Source organism: Lampetra planeri, chromosome 15, assembly GCF_965212315.1.
Source record: "Lampetra planeri chromosome 15, kcLamPlan1.2.h2, whole genome shotgun sequence".
NCBI classification, from domain to species: Eukaryota; Metazoa; Chordata; class Hyperoartia; order Petromyzontiformes; family Petromyzontidae; genus Lampetra; species Lampetra planeri.
Window position 1 is genome coordinate 5,994,070 of NC_136121.1, and position 18,178 is coordinate 6,012,247.

General features: G+C 48.6%; 1 protein-coding gene across 2 annotated transcripts; it reads left to right on the forward strand.

Moving 5' to 3' along the window:
• Positions 1–57: 57 nt before the first annotated feature.
• Positions 58–17,396, forward strand: ALG13 (ALG13 UDP-N-acetylglucosaminyltransferase subunit). Of its 2 annotated transcripts, none has more exons than XM_078600872.1 (5): positions 58–159; positions 3,104–3,201; positions 9,420–9,582; positions 12,480–12,618; positions 16,691–17,396. In XM_078600872.1, exons 2-5 carry the CDS (start codon positions 3,109–3,111, stop codon positions 16,800–16,802), a joined length of 507 nt encoding a protein of 168 aa, XP_078456998.1. In that variant the 5' UTR covers positions 58–159; positions 3,104–3,108; the 3' UTR covers positions 16,803–17,396. The 2 variants fall into 2 exon arrangements, with proteins under 2 accessions (XP_078456998.1, XP_078456997.1); XM_078600871.1 differs by lacking the exon at positions 58–159 and adding an exon at positions 820–1,215.
• Positions 17,397–18,178: the final 782 nt, after the last annotated feature.

Genomic DNA, 18,178 nt, shown 5'->3' on the forward strand with positions numbered 1-18,178 from the left:
CTTCCCGATTGGCTGACGCGCGAGCGCGGGGACCAATCGAAGAGCCGCTGAGCGTGCGGGTGCCTTGTGCGTTGTACGGAATGCAAACGGGGCCGTGTTAACCCGGAAGTTGATGATGTTGACGTCTTGAGGTCCTTTAAACGTCAAACGCTGCACTGGGTAATGGAGAGAGAGGCCTTTAAAAATATATTTAAAAAATAAATGTTTATGTTGGACAGGATGTTATATTTTAAATATGTGCGGTAACTTATGGGTGCCTATGGGTTTTAAAAAATATTTTGGATTTAAAAAAAATGTTTTTTTTTGTGTTTGTGTCGTACTGTTTGTGCATTGTCAGAAGTGTTTGTGATGGATTATTGGGTGTCTATGCCAAGCGTTGTTTGTTTATTCTGACTTTCGTACGCATAGCTGTCGTGATTATACCTGTAGTGATCACAGTTGTAGTGATCGTAGCTGTCAACCTACACGATCTACCCGTATTCTTGTAGAGGGAAATTTAGTTCAAGTTCATGTATTAGGTATAGCCCTGTGAGCCATTCGGCTCTTTAATCGGGTGCAACCGCAACAAACAAAAAACAAAAACATGAACATAGTTTCCAAGTCCACACGGCGTACAGCCGTTTCAATACGGAAAATATATCTATATATCACGACCCACGGTGGACACGACCCACAGTGGTGTCTGGCGGTGTTGGTGACGGTGGTGGTGGTGGCGGTGGTGGTTTTGACGGTGGTGGTGACGGTGGCGGTGGTGTTGTTGGCGACGGTGGTGGTGTTGACGGTGGTGGTGGTGGTGACACTGGTGTTGACGGTGGTGGTGTTGACGGTGGTGGTGGTGTTGGGTCAATATCGTGACCGGCAACTTTGAGGACTCGGCTGCAACGCCCCGGGTTAGGTGGCAGGGGGCACCAAACGTCCACGAATTTCACTTCGGAACGCCACGAAAAATGTGGCCCCACCACCACGACCACCACCCTCTCTGCTGCTGCTGCCCTCTGCGTGTGACACGGAAGCGTTTAGAAGAAGGCGGTAGAGGAGTCGTGGAACCGCCAACAACAGATCGGTTTTTATTTGTTTACCTTTTATACAAAGACACAATGTTGAGACTAAGAAGGTTGCCCGACTCGTCGTAATCCCACGGCAGTGTTTTAAGAGCCCCCCCCCTGTGTGTGTGTGCATGTGTGCGAGAGACGGGCGTGCTGTTTCACAACACAGGTAACTCGCACACTGTTATACTGCCATCCTTTGTAACGCAGTGATGATCTTTCGATTTAAAGCTTTCGTGACTTAATAATAAAATAATAAAAATAAAACATTAATCATTCAGACTCTGTCTCCTCGACAGACCTGTTCTCCACCTGAGGACGGCTGCTTGCGTTGTGGCCGAAATGTCGTGAGAATTATTTTATTATGTTTTATTTGTTTTATTATTTCCATTCTACGTGACTTTACCGATAGAACCAAGAAGACAAGTGATGATCATTGTAGACATTGACTGCCCTTTGTACATCCTCTGGCCGGGTGAATACCTGTTCGCGCTGTGTCGTTAATGGGAGATTGTTTGACTATACTTCACCACGCTGGTCCATGGGTACGCTACACACAAGGACCGGTTCGGATATATGACCGTGGCCCGAAATCCAACTCAGATTCGCGAGTTTGTCATCGATACATCCCCGAAACACGTATCCTTTATTACCCTGCCATGATTGTATGTTGGTCTTGTGGAAAGTCTCCTTGTCTAAGTTTTTTTTACGTTGCTCATAAGCGTGTAGAGCAGTAGATTACATTCAAGCAACGTTGTTGTTTACTATACGTCTAAGGCTTCCACGTGTATGTTCGTCACCTTCGCCAGCCCTCCTTGACCAGCGTGGTGAAGTATGTTATTTTAATTTATTATTTTATTTTTAGACGTGACTTAACCGAAAAGAACCAAAGAATAATTCCTGCAGTCACGAAAGCACCTAAATTAAGAATGGTGAAGTATGCTCAAATAACCCCCCCACACACACACAACCAACCCGCTTGGGGAACGGGCAAGGGCCTGAATCTAGCAGTGGATTGAACAAGGCCTGTCAGGTGTAGGTAAGCGCCACGCGGTGGTTAAGAGGCGTGTCGTCCTGAGAGTGTGAAGACGTCATTAGGGGCCGTCCATAAATGACGTCACGCGATTTTGGACGCGTTTTGACCCCCCCACCCCCACTTCGTCACACGACGTCACAAAAAGTCAGACCCCCCCCTCAAATATGACGTCACAAAGCTCTGCCCCCCCCCCCAAAAAATATAAAACATGCTTCAAATCGCTTTAAATACTGTCATTGTAGTGCGTATTTAATGTGGCGCTGCATTTTGATGTTGTAGGAGAAAACATTTATTAAAAAGTCTATTTAATTCAGTAGAACGTGTTGTCTATATTTATTTAAAGTTGCGCATTTTGATGTGACGTCAGATTTCTCACCCCCCCCCCTCGTCACACATCGTCACAAATGTTTGACCCCCCCCCCCCAGGTGCGTGACGTCATTTATGGACGGCTCCTTAGCTGTCAATCCCTTGTCATTGAAAAGGCTGCACGCCTAATACGGACCTGGAAACTCAAATTTCCCTGTACAAGGACACGGAGTACACCGTGTTGGTTGACAACTATGAGATGTTTCTAGATTTGAAGTTTTCGTGACTGCAAGGATCCATACTCTTTGGTTCTTTCGGTAAAGTCACGTGGGTAAAAAATAAAAATAAAGAGATAAAAATAGAAATAAAGAATACGTTAATAAAAGTAAATTAAATCACGACGTTTCGATTGCAACACAAGCAATCGTCATCAGGTGTGAAAATTACAGCTAGAAAAAATAATTGCTGTGATTTTCACACCTGATGATGATTGCTTGTGTTCCAATCGAAACGTCGTGATTTAATTTACTTTTATTTAGTTCATCTCTTATTTTTATTTTATGTTTTACCTACGTGACTTTACCGAAAGAACCAAATAGTATAGCTATGCGATGCCCGTATTGTTCATGCAAAGACGGGGAGGGGGAGGCATTTGGCAAGAAGAGACAGTTGTGGAGACTCCCCGTGTAAGAATGTGTGCCTGTGTCCACGCAGGCAGCATGAGTGGGGATCTGGGAAGAGTCTTCGTCACTGTTGGCACCACGTCCTTCGATGAGCTGATTGAGACCGTCTCTTCTGATGGAGCCACGCACGTAAGTTCCACATCAGGGTTCGGCTACGTACGGGGCGAAATAAGTTCGACTGTACGGGGACTTCTCTACTTACGAGCGAGTTAGAGTCCAGAGGTCTGTTCGTAAGTCCAACTTTACTACTTTCGATTTCAAACGTGTTGTACGGCATGTACACTAAACACGGGGAATGGCTTTAAAAGATGCCACTGGTTCTTCACATTCTGCAGATGTAGAAGCCACTTGTTCTTCACGTTCTGCAGATGTAGATGCCACTGGTTCTTCACGTTCTGCAGATGTAGATGCTACTGGTTCTTTACGTTCTGTAGATTTAGATGCCACTGGTTCTTCACGTTCTGCAGATGTAGATGCCACTGGTTCTTCACGTTCTGCAGATGTAGATGCCACTGGTTCTTCACGTTCTGCAGATGTAGACGCCACTAGTTCTTGACGTTCTGTAGATGTAGATGCCACTGGTTCTTCACATTCTGCAGATGTAGATGCCACTGGTTCTTCACGTTCTGCAGATGTAGATGCCACTGGTTCTACACGTTCTACAGATGTATATGCCATTGGTTCTTCACGTTCTGCAGATGTAGATGCCACTGGTTCTTCACGTTCTGCAGATGTAGATGCCACTGGTTCTTCACGTTCTGCAGATGTAGATGCCACTGGTTCTTCACGTTCTGCAGATGTAGATGCCACTGGTTCTTCACGTTCTGCGGATGTAGATACCACTGGTTCTTCACGTTCTGCAGATGTAGATGCCACTGATTCTTCACGTTCTGTTGATGTAGATGCCACTGGTTCTTCACGTTCTGTAGATGTAGATGCCACTGGTTCTTCACGTTCTGTTGATGTAGATGCCACTGGTTTTTCACGTTCTGTTGATGTAGATGCCACTGGTTCTTCACGTTCTGTAGATGCCACTGGTTCTTCATGCTTTGGAGATATAGATGCCACTGGTTCTTCATGCTCTGCAGATGAAGATGCCACTGGTTCTTCACTTTCTGCAGATGTAGATGCCACTGGTTCTTCACGTTCTGCAGATGTAGATGCCACTGGTTCTTCACGTTCTACAGATGTAGATGCCACTGGTTCTTCACGTTCTGCAGATGTAGATGCCACTGGTTCTTCACGTTCTGCAGATGTAGATGCCACTGGTTCTTTATGTTCTGCAGATGTAGATGCCACTGGTTTTTCACGTTCTGCAGATGTAGATGCCACTGGTTCTTCATGTTCTGCAGATGTAGATGCCACTGGTTCTTCATGTTCTGCAGATGTAGATGCCACTGGTTCTTCATGTTCTGCAGATGTAGATGCCACTGGTTCTTCATGTTCTGCAGATGTAGATGCCACTGGTTCTTCACGTTCTGTAGATGTAGATGCCACTGGTTCTTCACGTTCTGCAGATGTAGATGCCACTGGTTCTTCACGTTCTGTAGATGTAGATGCCACTGGTTCTTCACGTTCTGTTGATGTAGATGCCACTGGTTCTTCACGTTCTGTAGATGCCACTGGTTCTTCATGCTTTGGAGATATAGATGCCACTGGTTCTTCACGTTCTGCAGATGTAGACGCCACTAGTTCTTGACGTTCTGTAGATGTAGATGCCACTGGTTCTTCACATTCTGCAGATGTAGATGCCACTGGTTCTTCACGTTCTGCAGATGTAGATGCCACTGGTTCTACACGTTCTACAGATGTATATGCCATTGGTTCTTCACGTTCTGCAGATGTAGATGCCACTGGTTCTTCACGTTCTGCAGATGTAGATGCCACTGGTTCTTCACGTTCTGCAGATGTAGATGCCACTGGTTCTTCACGTTCTGCAGATGTAGATGCCACTGGTTCTTCACGTTCTGCGGATGTAGATACCACTGGTTCTTCACGTTCTGCAGATGTAGATGCCACTGATTCTTCACGTTCTGCAGATGTAGATGCCACTGGTTCTTCACGTTCTGTAGATGTAGATGCCACTGGTTCTTCACGTTCTGTTGATGTAGATGCCACTGGTTCTTCACGTTCTGTAGATGCCACTGGTTCTTCATGCTTTGGAGATATAGATGCCACTGGTTCTTCATGCTCTGCAGATGAAGATGCCACTGGTTCTTCACTTTCTGCAGATGTAGATGCCACTGGTTCTTCACGTTCTACAGATGTAGATGCCACTGGTTCTTCACGTTCTGCAGATGTAGATGTCACTGGTTCTTCACGTTCTGCAGATGTAGATGCCACTGGTTCTTTATGTTCTGCAGATGTAGATGCCACTGGTTTTTCACGTTCTGCAGATGTAGATGCCACTGGTTCTTCATGTTCTGCAGATGTAGATGCCACTGGTTCTTCATGTTCTGCAGATGTAGATGCCACTGGTTCTTCATGTTCTGCAGATGTAGATGCCACTGGTTCTTCATGTTCTGCAGATGTAGATGCCACTGGTTCTTCACGTTCTGTAGATGTAGATGCCACTGGTTCTTCACTTTCTGCAGATGTAGATGCCACTGGTTCTTCACGTTCTGCAGATGTAGATGCCACTGGTTCTTCACGTTCTGCAGATGTAGATGCCACTGGTTCTTCACGTTCTGCAGATGTAGATGCCACTGGTTCTTCACGTTCTGCAGATGTAGATGCCACTGGTTCTTTATGTTCTGCAGATGTAGATGCCACTGGTTCTTCATGTTCTGCAGACGTAGATGCCACTGGTTCTTCATGTTCTGCAGATGTAGATGCCACTGGTTCTTCACGTTCTGCAGATGTAGATGCCACTGGTTCTTCATGTTCTGCAGATGTAGATGCCACTGGTTCTTCACGTTCTGCAGATGTAGATGCCACTGGTTCTTCATGTTCTGCAGATGTAGATGCCACTGGTTCTTCATGTTCTGCAGATGTAGATGCCACTGGTTCTTCATGTTCTGCAGATGTAGATGCCACTGGTTCTTCACGTTCTGTAGATGTAGATGCCACTGGTTCTTCACGTTCTGTAGATGTAGATGCCACTGGTTCTTCATGTTCTGCAGATGTAGATGCCACTGGTTCTTCACGTTCTGTAGATGTAGATGCCACTGGTTCTTCACGTTCTGCAGATGTAGATGCCACTGGTTCTTCACGTTCTGTAGATGTAGATGCCACTGGTTCTTCACGTTCTGTTGATGTAGATGCCACTGGTTCTTCACGTTCTGTAGATGCCACTGGTTCTTCATGCTTTGGAGATATAGATGCCACTGGTTCTTCACGTTCTGCAGATGTAGACGCCACTAGTTCTTGACGTTCTGTAGATGTAGATGCCACTGGTTCTTCACATTCTGCAGATGTAGATGCCACTGGTTCTTCACGTTCTGCAGATGTAGATGCCACTGGTTCTACACGTTCTACAGATGTATATGCCATTGGTTCTTCACGTTCTGCAGATGTAGATGCCACTGGTTCTTCACGTTCTGCAGATGTAGATGCCACTGGTTCTTCACGTTCTGCAGATGTAGATGCCACTGGTTCTTCACGTTCTGCAGATGTAGATGCCACTGGTTCTTCACGTTCTGCGGATGTAGATACCACTGGTTCTTCACGTTCTGCAGATGTAGATGCCACTGATTCTTCACGTTCTGCAGATGTAGATGCCACTGGTTCTTCACGTTCTGTAGATGTAGATGCCACTGGTTCTTCACGTTCTGTTGATGTAGATGCCACTGGTTCTTCACGTTCTGTAGATGCCACTGGTTCTTCATGCTTTGGAGATATAGATGCCACTGGTTCTTCATGCTCTGCAGATGAAGATGCCACTGGTTCTTCACTTTCTGCAGATGTAGATGCCACTGGTTCTTCACGTTCTACAGATGTAGATGCCACTGGTTCTTCACGTTCTGCAGATGTAGATGTCACTGGTTCTTCACGTTCTGCAGATGTAGATGCCACTGGTTCTTTATGTTCTGCAGATGTAGATGCCACTGGTTTTTCACGTTCTGCAGATGTAGATGCCACTGGTTCTTCATGTTCTGCAGATGTAGATGCCACTGGTTCTTCATGTTCTGCAGATGTAGATGCCACTGGTTCTTCATGTTCTGCAGATGTAGATGCCACTGGTTCTTCATGTTCTGCAGATGTAGATGCCACTGGTTCTTCACGTTCTGTAGATGTAGATGCCACTGGTTCTTCACTTTCTGCAGATGTAGATGCCACTGGTTCTTCACGTTCTGCAGATGTAGATGCCACTGGTTCTTCACGTTCTGCAGATGTAGATGCCACTGGTTCTTCACGTTCTGCAGATGTAGATGCCACTGGTTCTTCACGTTCTGCAGATGTAGATGCCACTGGTTCTTTATGTTCTGCAGATGTAGATGCCACTGGTTCTTCATGTTCTGCAGACGTAGATGCCACTGGTTCTTCATGTTCTGCAGATGTAGATGCCACTGGTTCTTCACGTTCTGCAGATGTAGATGCCACTGGTTCTTCATGTTCTGCAGATGTAGATGCCACTGGTTCTTCACGTTCTGCAGATGTAGATGCCACTGGTTCTTCATGTTCTGCAGATGTAGATGCCACTGGTTCTTCATGTTCTGCAGATGTAGATGCCACTGGTTCTTCATGTTCTGCAGATGTAGATGCCACTGGTTCTTCACGTTCTGTAGATGTAGATGCCACTGGTTCTTCACGTTCTGTAGATGTAGATGCCACTGGTTCTTCATGTTCTGCAGATGTAGATGCCACTGGTTCTTCATGTTCTGCAGATGTAGATGCCACTGGTTCTTCATGTTCTGCAGATGTAGATGCCACTGGTTCTTCATGTTCTGCAGATGTAGATGCCACTGGTTCTTCACGTTCTGTAGATGTAGATGCCACTGGTTCTTCACGTTCTGTAGATGTAGATGCCACTGGTTCTTCATGTTCTGCAGATGTAGATGCCACTGGTTCTTCACGTTCTGTAGATGTAGATGCCACTGGTTCTTCACGTTCTGTAGATGTAGATGCCACTGGTTCTTCACGTTCTGCAGATGTAGATGCCACTGGTTCTTCATGTTCTGCAGATGTAGATGCCACTGGTTCTTCACGTTCTGCAGATGTAGATGCCACTGGTTCTTCACGTTCTGCAGATGTAGATGCCACTGGTTCTTCACGTTCTGCAGATGTAGATGCCACTGGTTCTTCACGTTCTGCAGATGCAGACGCCACTACCGCCGTCTATTGCGCGGCGGTTGAAATTACGACTCTCAGTCCGAACAGGAAATGGACATACGGACAGCTTTATTCTTATCGTAAGTCACGTTTTCGCAAGTAGAGGAGTCCCTGTACATACACCATTGTATGCACACTACGACACGTGACATGTGCAGCTCGACCTTAAAATACCGGATAATATATTTTCGTATCAAGACCCCGTTATATCCATGTAGCCCATTTATAGCCGTGCAATGTTAATTAAATGTTAATTACGTTCCTTTTTACGTCGTCAAATATATCAAGTTCAAGGTTACGAAAAAACCAACCATTAAAACCACCAAAAATCACGAGCCCATTCTGGAACCCACATTCCAGTGCTGCAGTAGTTACTGCGCGGCACGGCGCTGAACTGGGACTCCGCTGGTACGCGACGCTTCCACGCAACGTGGAGATGCAGCTAACAGCACGTCAGCAGTGCTTTGCACGCTGTTAATATGTTGAGATTTGGGAGTCTTTTTTGTTAATGCAATTTTGAATATTTAGAGGTCCCGCCAAATATCCCTCCTGTTTTATATATGGGACACTGCACATCCGGCCACGATATTTGGAGGACACAACTGCATGGACGTATGTTGAACTTCTTTTGCGCCGTACGTAGCCAAACTTGCTAATCGGTGGTGCGGAGCAAGGACAACAAACTAAATACAAAAAACAGTTTTAAAGAAATTAGTTTTCAATCTAGAATTTTAAATGCATAGCTCCAGGGGCTTCCTATTATCGGAAGGAAGAGCGTTCCAGGCGGTCGCAGAAGCGCATCCGAAAGGGCGCGATGCGGTGACCATCTCCGTTCAATGGCCAACCCAAAGCGCTGCTGCTGCTGCTGCTGCGAGGATTGACCGGAGGTCACGTGACGGTTTATGTTCCTTGACGAGACTGTGGTGCGGAATTTCCGCCACCGCCTGAAAATCGCCAAGAGGCACGCGCACGCGAGCACTTTCAAAGACACCGTACGTGTTCCGCGCTGGGAGCACTCTGACTGCGACACTGTTGAATCGTCGTTGACCCCCCCCCCCCCCCATTTGTGTCGGCAGGTACTGAGGTCGCTGGGCTACTCGGAGTTGGTGCTGCAGGTGGGTCGGGGAGCGCTCCTGCCGGAGCCCGACACGCGCCCGGGGTTCCGCTTGAGCGCGTTCCGCTACAAGGATTCCCTGGCCGAGGATATGCAGGCCGCCTCGCTCGTCATCAGCCACGCCGGTGAGCGGGATTCTTACGCGTTGTTGACGTCGCTTGTCTCCCACGTTATACGGTGGTCGCTCGGTTTAGGATGCCATCGGTATTTCGATGAACGATCCGGCTCCCGTAGGGTCCCCCCGTTGTTTCTGTTAGCGATACATTTTCGATTAACGATACGTTTACGATATCACGCGTCCGTTGATTTCAGCTGATCGGAGTGCTCCTGAGTGGACTTAGCAGACCTCAGCCAATCAGCGACGCCCTTTTTTGAGAGTTTTGAGAGCAACTGGCTGCTAGCTTTTATCAATGGTTGATGTGCGTTGCTTATGGAAACAGCTCTCTTGAATACTATGTTTGATTAACAATGATTTCATTTCACGACGGTTTTCGCGGAACCAATTAATATCGTTTAAGCACACATACTTGTTGGTGAACATGCAAACAAAAACATGCTCTGGTAGTATATGATGTATTGTCTTTGAAACTGATTGGTCCACACCAGAGACAGCTTTCTTTAGAGCCCAGTCTCAAACGGTGTCAGATCAGAGGATGCCAAAAGGCGAACGGCGCAAAGACAATGCCCCTCTCAGTTCGTAGCAGAGGTCGCAACCGGGTACCCGATACCCGTACCCTACCCGATACCCGGCTACCCGTACCCGGCCGGGTACGGGTACCCATTTGCGACCCTGGTGCGGCCGGATACGGGTACGGGTAGGCCGTGAGTCACTGGTGAGTAACCGTTTGTCATTCATTTCGGGTAGGGTACGGGTACCCGTACCTGGCCGGGTACGGGTACCCATTTGCGAACTTGGTGCGGCCGGGTATGGGTACGGGTAAGGAAAACCCGTTTGCGACCTCTGGTTCGTAGGTCATGGGTCCGATTCGACCTCCACGACCGTGATTGTTGCAACGATGGGAAAGTTTCTAGAAACTTCCCCCCCCGCCCCTGTCCACGCAGCAGTATTAACGGCTGCACCGCAGGCGATGGGCAGGTCGTGTGTGGTGGCGGTACAGCGTGGATACTCCCACCGCTTTCAACAACATGTCTGACTAGCGTGGATGAGTAGGCCAAATGCCTTCTAGAGCGTCTCTCTAGAGCTCCAGTGCAGGCCCTTCTACCCAGAGCGGCATCAGAATCTGAAATATGCATTTCTACTGGAGGAATCGGACGAGCGATAAAGCTCTTTTACACGGATGTCCAGTAGAGCAAGACATTACATTGCTGCACCTTCAGCGTTTGAATCTCTCATCGTCACAGTTTGTTATTCATACTGCGCCTCCCGCGGCGTGGATTTCGAGGTGCCGGAAGAAAGGGGTATTATTTTATATATATACACCACAACAGTCACTCAGCAAGGAAGTGATTCCAGACCAAATATACTGTGGGAAAGTCAAGCAGTGTAGACAATACACTCGGGAGCAAACAAAATCGGCGACGCGTCACGACACGAAGGAGAGTTTCCATTCAGAACTCCGCAGCCGGCGGCGGCAAGAGGCCGACCACGATGGATGACGTTACCCCCCCGCCTCTTTACTATTAAAGCTCGGAGCATTTTACCGCACGCACGGCATTTGCCGCGCAAGAAAGGTTTTGCCGTACGTCGATCGAACCAAAGACTTTAATCTTTTGAGTTGGAATTTAGCCAATTCAAGTTGAAGAAATGTTATGACTCTTTTGTGCATTCGTTGGTGAGCTGAGCTTTGGCCATCAACTTGCTACAAATGGGAACCCGGCCCTCAATTGGGAACTTGGATCTGAACAGTTCCATCTCAGCGCTCTGATCCTGTTGTAGCAAGTAATCTATGTCTGTATGTATGTTGAACTTATAGTAATAGGTTTTTACCCTTTCAACTGGTACAAAATCTGACACCTTTATACAAGGCATCATGTTTGCAATAACCTCAACACAAGAAGTCAAAATGCAAACAAAAAGAAACAACTCTGATGATGATAATGATATGCACTGTCCTTGAAGTTGGACCAATCAACTTCGCTGGTAAAGGAGGTCTCATAGTGTATGTTGAACTTCTTACACACCATACGTAGACAACCGTGCTGACCAGAGGTGTGGGGGAAGCACAGCGAATTAAACACTAAAAGGAGTTCTCAGGAAATGAGTGCATCAATCTCGCTGATTTCAAAGTGCACAGCTCCGGTGCCTTCCTAATATCGGAAGGAAGAGCGTTCCAGACGGCCGCAGAAGCGCATCTGTAAGAGCGCGATGCAGCGACCGTCGTTGTTTGATGGCCAGCCAAAAGCGCTGCTGCTGCTGCTGCTGCTGCTGCGAGGATGACCGGCGTTTGCGTGATTAGTTTACGATTAGAGGACACCTCCGATCTGGTGTTGGGCAGTCAGTCCCGAGTCACTGACGCCACCGTCAATCAGGCTCGTAGTGGCACGGGGAGGAGGGGGCTGTATGGGGCTGAGCCGCCAAGGCAAGGTAAAACACGGTGGTACAATATTCACAGGGAGCGAGAGCAGAATGCATGTTAGACAAAAGCCGATCGCATCCAGTTGCACATCCCGCTGAGTGTTTAACACTCGTCCCACGTTTGTTTAACATTGACCGTGTCGTGCCCACCCTGAGTGTGTGTATGCGCCCCCACTTTCAACGAGGTTACTGCTGCAGGGTTGGTGGCGGGAGGCCGCTCGTTTTTCTCTACTACCCCGGCAGTCTACCTTCTCCCACCCACCCGCAGCTCTCCGTGCTGTTGACTCCCTGCTCCTGCTCAGGCTTAAGACCTTCTTCCTGTTTTCCTCTGCCTATGAATAATGCCCCCACACCCCCACCGCCCCCCCCAGACTTTAAACAAGGTCGCGCTCCAGGGTTGCCACCCGTACAGGAGTCTGCAACGGCGTGAAACGCGCGCAGGCCAGTCTGCGACAAACGCGGCGGCCCTTTTTCTTACGCGTGCAGGTGCAGGAAGCTGCCTGGAGGCCCTGGGGTGTTCAAAGCCTCTGGTGGTCGTCATCAACGAGAAGCTCATGGACAATCACCAGCTGGAGTTGGCCATGCAGCTGCAGGAGGACGGCCACCTCTTCTCCTGCACGTGCAGGTGGGGGCTCCCCCCAAACTCCTCCCGATCGCTCGCGCACCGCGCTTCGATGAGCGATGCGGCGTTTGGCACGGCGCAAGGTGCGAGCGAGCACAGCTCTGCGGAGCCACTTGAAGGGACGCCGCCGTATCGCGTGCGGTTTTTGCCAGAGGTCGCAACCGGGTACCCGATACCCGTACCCTACCCGATACCCGGCTACCCGTACCCAGCCGGGTACGGGTACGGGTACCCGTTTGCGACCCTGGTGCGGCCGGGTACGGGTACGGGTAGGCCGTGAGTCACTGGTGAGTCACCGTTTGTCACTCATTTCCCAACGTCTTGTCTCTTCTCACAATTCAAGTTCCTAGAATCAACCCACCCGCGCCTGCAACATGGCTTCATCCCAGAGGTCGCAATCGGGTACCTGATACCCGTACCCTACCCGATACCCGGCCGGGTACAGGTAGCCGGGTATCGGGTAGGGTACGGGTACCCGTTTGCGATCCTGGTGCGGTCGGGTACGGGTAAGGAATCAAAACCCGTTTGCGACCTCTGGTTTTTGCCGACCTCGCCGAGCCTCGGGATGTTTTCGGGAGCTTCCCCCACCCCCCCCCCCCCGCGTTCGAGATTTGTGGCCACGATTCACCAAGAGTGTTTTTCTGTGGGAGTGATGTACGGATGTATATGGATGGATGTTGAACTTCTTTCGCGCCGTACATAGCTAACCGTGCTGATCGAAGGTGTGGGGGGAAGGAACAACAAACTAAACACCAAAGCAGATCTAAAGAAATTAGTTTGTCAATCTAAAGGATTTAAAAGTGCATAGCTCCAGTGGCTTCCTAATAGCGTAAAGAAGAGCGTTCCAGACGGCCGCAGAAGTGCATCCGAAAGCACGCGATGCGGTGACCGTCTTCATTCGATGGCGAGCCAAAAGCCGCTGCTGCGAGGTTGACCGCTGGGATTGAAAATGATCACCAGGGTTAAGAGGGTTAAAAAAATTGCCAGCGCGCTGCCTAAATCAGTCGGGCTGGCAAACACGTGACTGTAAAACGTAAAGGTGCAGCGGTGCGATTTCCTGCATCTATTGTGCCGAACCTGTTGGCGCGCGCGTGGAAAAATACGCACACGCTCTAAGCGAGCGGACCGACCTAATACGTTCCGGTCAGCGACGCGCTCGCCATACTTGCCTCCCTCCCATAGGCACCTCGCCGCTTGCAAACGTGGAAAGTATGAACAAGAACTGGCAAAGCGAAAATTGAAGCCACCATCTGGTGCCTTGTATGAAAAGGCCCTCCCCCCCCCGGTATCTAAGACAAACAGTAAACAGTGCTAATGATCCGTTCATCATCATCATTTCATTCCTATTTTAGGCAAAGGAAACTTCGCATTCGGGTTTTAAAAAAACACGCAAATTGCACGTGCTAATGTTCAAACGGCGTGCAGGACGTTTCTGAAAAGTGTTTTGCTTGTCGTGGTGGTTTTTTTGTTGCCGTGTGCAGGTTATTTTTTTCGCCCGTCGCTAATGATGCGGATGCATCGTGAGATAATTGACTCCAACGAGCCAGGCACAGAGTGGTCAAAAAAGCGACATAACAGAATGAAAGGGGCATTATGCGGGCGGTTTTGAGTTCGAGGCAGTGAGTGAGTGGTCTGCCCCACATCCATCCACGTTACCTTCCCTTCCTTCCACTGCAGCAGCTGCAACACTGGCTAATCGGTCTAAGGACAGGGGTTCGGCAAATCAAAATAACAAAAAGGGCCATTTTTAGTTCGAATTCGGTGAAACGAACTCGACACATTTCAAGAGCCGCGATTGCACACGAGTACGAGACGGTCCTCCTTATTAAATGACGTCACGAAACGGTCCTCGGAAAGCCACGTGCGGCTCAGGATACGCAGGCTGCCGACCGCTGGTCCAGGCCGCTAAAGTCAACCCAGGCCGCTAAAGTCAACCCAGGCCGCTAAAGTTAACCCAGGCGAGGCTGATAGTTGGTCGAGGTGAGGCTCGCACCAGGAATTTATTTCGGGCGAAGTTGATCTAGGGGCAGTGTACTAAAAATACAATTGCCAAAACCCAAGTGCTTCCACTCCACAATCAGCTCTTCCCAAAGCCCCGAAGCCAGTGGTGGAAATTCCACGCTCTCATGGAGGGGGCCAGACTCATTGTGATGGCCACTGTTGACTTCCTACACTGCGGCGCCAATATCTGCCGTCGAGGCAAAAGCTGTCAAAATCTTGAGATCGAGAGTCAAACGCTGTAATCACGCGCAGCCTTTCTCGATCCACCGCTGGATCAAGACCTTCCTCGTGGCTTGCCGCCCATCGGGGGTTGTTGAACCATCACCACGCGGGGTCAGGGTGGGTTGGTGAAGGGAGGGGAGGTCCAGGATCAGTTGAGGTGTCACTTGATTGTTGTTAGATGTCACCGGATATCAAATTCAGTTCACTGGCTTTGTACAGCAGTGCCCTAAGCACTGCGGCCACCACACCACCCACTTCACCTATCAATGCCCGTATCCCATAATATTCTGCATGTGCTGTCGCTGTCACTACTTGAGACCCCCCCCCCCCCCCCCCGATTAGGTAACTCAGTTCTTGCCAACATAGCCCTGGGAATTCCACCAGCCTGTTCCAAAAAGACGTGCACTACTTGAGCATATTGGCACACCGCAAGGGAGGAAAGTGGTGCCAAATGCCGAGATGTGCAGTGGACACCTCACGGGCTATCTGCCCGTGGATCTTGATGATGACGGTGATGGTGACACTTTCAATTTCAGGCTGAGCAGACCCTAGGTTGGAGTTCCCCTTCGATTGCCACTGAGGCTGCGATTCACCGCGCTCGTTCCCGTTACCTCCCGGTCACTGCACCGCTGCGTGCTGACGGGCGGGGGTTTACGCCGGTGGAGTCAGCCGTGCGTAAATGTTGATGAGGTAGGAGGAAAAGGGACTTCGGTGGTGGCTCAAGGCTTGAGCATTAGTGGGAGAGAAGATACGCAGGCGTGCGACGCTTCAAGCTTAACGAACAAAAAGGAATGACGCATTAATGGGCCAAAGTGTCTTGCGTAGGTTTATTAAAATGTTATATATAGAGTGAACGCTGACTGCATTGGCTTTCATCCACAATTCAATTACAAACCCTACTGGGGATGGGGCGGGGGGCGGATATGCCTCATTGTCTTAATATTTCATTAGAAATTTACCCAAAGGCCATTATTCAAAATGTTAGCCACTGCCACATACCAACCCTCACGATTTTCAAAGCCAAATACCAAACCCGACTGATTTAAGGGCCAGGCTTGTTGATTCTATTGTTGTTGTTTAACCCCTTTTACCACAGACCTATTGTTGAAAACATAAATGTTGTCAAAAATGTTACGAAGCTGTACGGCTACCCTTTCAAATTCATCTGCGCGGTAAGAAGGTTGAAATATCGCCAGCTCGCTGCTTAAAATCAGTCGGGCTGGCACACACGCCGCTGTGAAACGTGAAGGCGCAGCGCTGCAACCTCCAGCTCGCGACACCGCTGGCCTAAGAGCCTCCACTGGATCGTCCGCCTTGAGAGGCCATGTGAGCAGCCTCCTCTTCCACGCGAGACAGGAATCTTGGAAGAGGGGTGGGAGGTTGGAGCAACGTGCATCTTGTACAACCTTTCTAAGTACCTGGACAAGATTGCTCGGAGATTGCTGTTTCGTAACTTATTATTAAGATATAAAAGTGGCGTTAATGACAATGCCAAGGGGTGAGTTCAATCTCACCGTACCGTGGCGAGATTTTAACTACCTCGCCTGGTATTCAGGAGTTTGTTGGTTCAATCCAGACCCTGATGCCTTCTGTATATCTGGAGTTTGCGTGTCCCTGTGGTCACATACATTTTTACATGGGTTCTCTGGTTTTTCCCTCCACATTTAGAATCAACACGCGTTCAGAGTAATTGGCTGCTGTAGATTTACACGTGATAAGCCATTCTGTTGAGCTATCATTTGTGGCCAAGTCGCTTCTGAAAAAGAGTAAAACAGCTCAGTGGGCCTTACCTGCTAAAATAAAAAAGTTTAATTTAACAAATCTCTGTCGCTGTTTCTCCTCTGCCTCGCAGCACCCTTGTGCAGACTCTACGCGAGATGGATCTCAAGACGCTGAAACCGTTCCCTCCAGGCCAGCCCGAGAAGTTTGCGCAGTTCCTGGACGAAGTGATGGGCTTCACATGACAGGCAAAGAAGCGATTCGGTGGATCCGCAGCGCAAACGCTCGTCATCCCTGTCATCACCCCCCGACGTGTCCCTGTAAACGCTGCGCGTTCGTGCTGCACAACCGTGAAAAAAAAACGCTGGTGGGAAACTCGTCGCCATCGCCTTGCACATCCACGCTCGGTGGCGGTCACGAGGTTTTCACCATTGTCAGATTGGTCGGCTTTTGGTAAATACGGGTCGTGGCAGGGCGATCCATTTGTCGAAAAGCCCATGAAAGTAAAAGGGAGAAATTTACAGAAAAGCGTTTTTATTTCAAAACCTAAACATACCTGCCGCCAATCTCAACATACCGATGAAAATGTTACTCTCCACTCGAAGATACGGAGCCAACCCTTGCAGCAAGTCATTAGAAATCGGTGGGGTATATATAAATGGATCACCCCTGCCTCGTATGGTAATGGAGACCGTCGTTATACGATGAATGTGCTATCTGACAGGCAGGTATGAGCACATGACACATGCGAGTTTTACGTAAGCGAGAGAGATTCGTTGCATCTTACCTGTTATATTGATCCCAATGGCTACAAAATAAAACAGAAAATACCTGTTTAATCTTGGAGAATTCACTCTTTTTAAATCCTTTATATTAAGTTCACTTGCTTGCGCGCTTACGACCGTGCAAATCTTTTGGTCGTTTTTTCACCCACTTCCCGTGATCCAATCGAGCTAACATTTTGCACACAGACTCGTTGTGCATGACAATTTATTTTCGTGAAAAAAATTCCAAAATTGTACACTTTTTAGGAAAAAATTAATTATATTTAATTGCCAATTGCTTAATGGTGGCAGGCAATCATCTGACCCATAGGTGGCAGCCATCTCAAGCCAGAGGACGAGAGGACTCTAGCCGCCACGCATATAAAGGATTTATAGTGAAAAACTTTGTTTTTACGGGTTAATTTTTTGCTCCTGATCAAAACACCACAGGAGTGCCCTCATCCGCAACTGCACCCAAAGCACCATCTCTACCAGCACGGCCATGTGACTCCAACCTCGAACAGGGCCACTTCCTAAAAATGTGCGACCTCACAAGCGTCTCCTCCTTTTCCCAATGTCAGCTGATCCATGACGATAACGAGTTGCTTCAGTCAGTGAGTTGGCTCCAGCTGATATTTTGGCCCATTGAGAATGAACTTGTGATCTTGGGAGCTCTTGCACCTCCATCCTTAATGCCTCTCCTGGGCTTAAAGCTCACGTAATATCAGTGCTGGACATTGCAGACAGGCAGGCAGGCCTGTCTAACGCAACTTGCCGTTTCTGTAAGATTCATGCCTGGACAGGAAGTTGTTCCTGCGATTGGAAACATTTCGAAAAAGCAGATGAAAATTCACCAT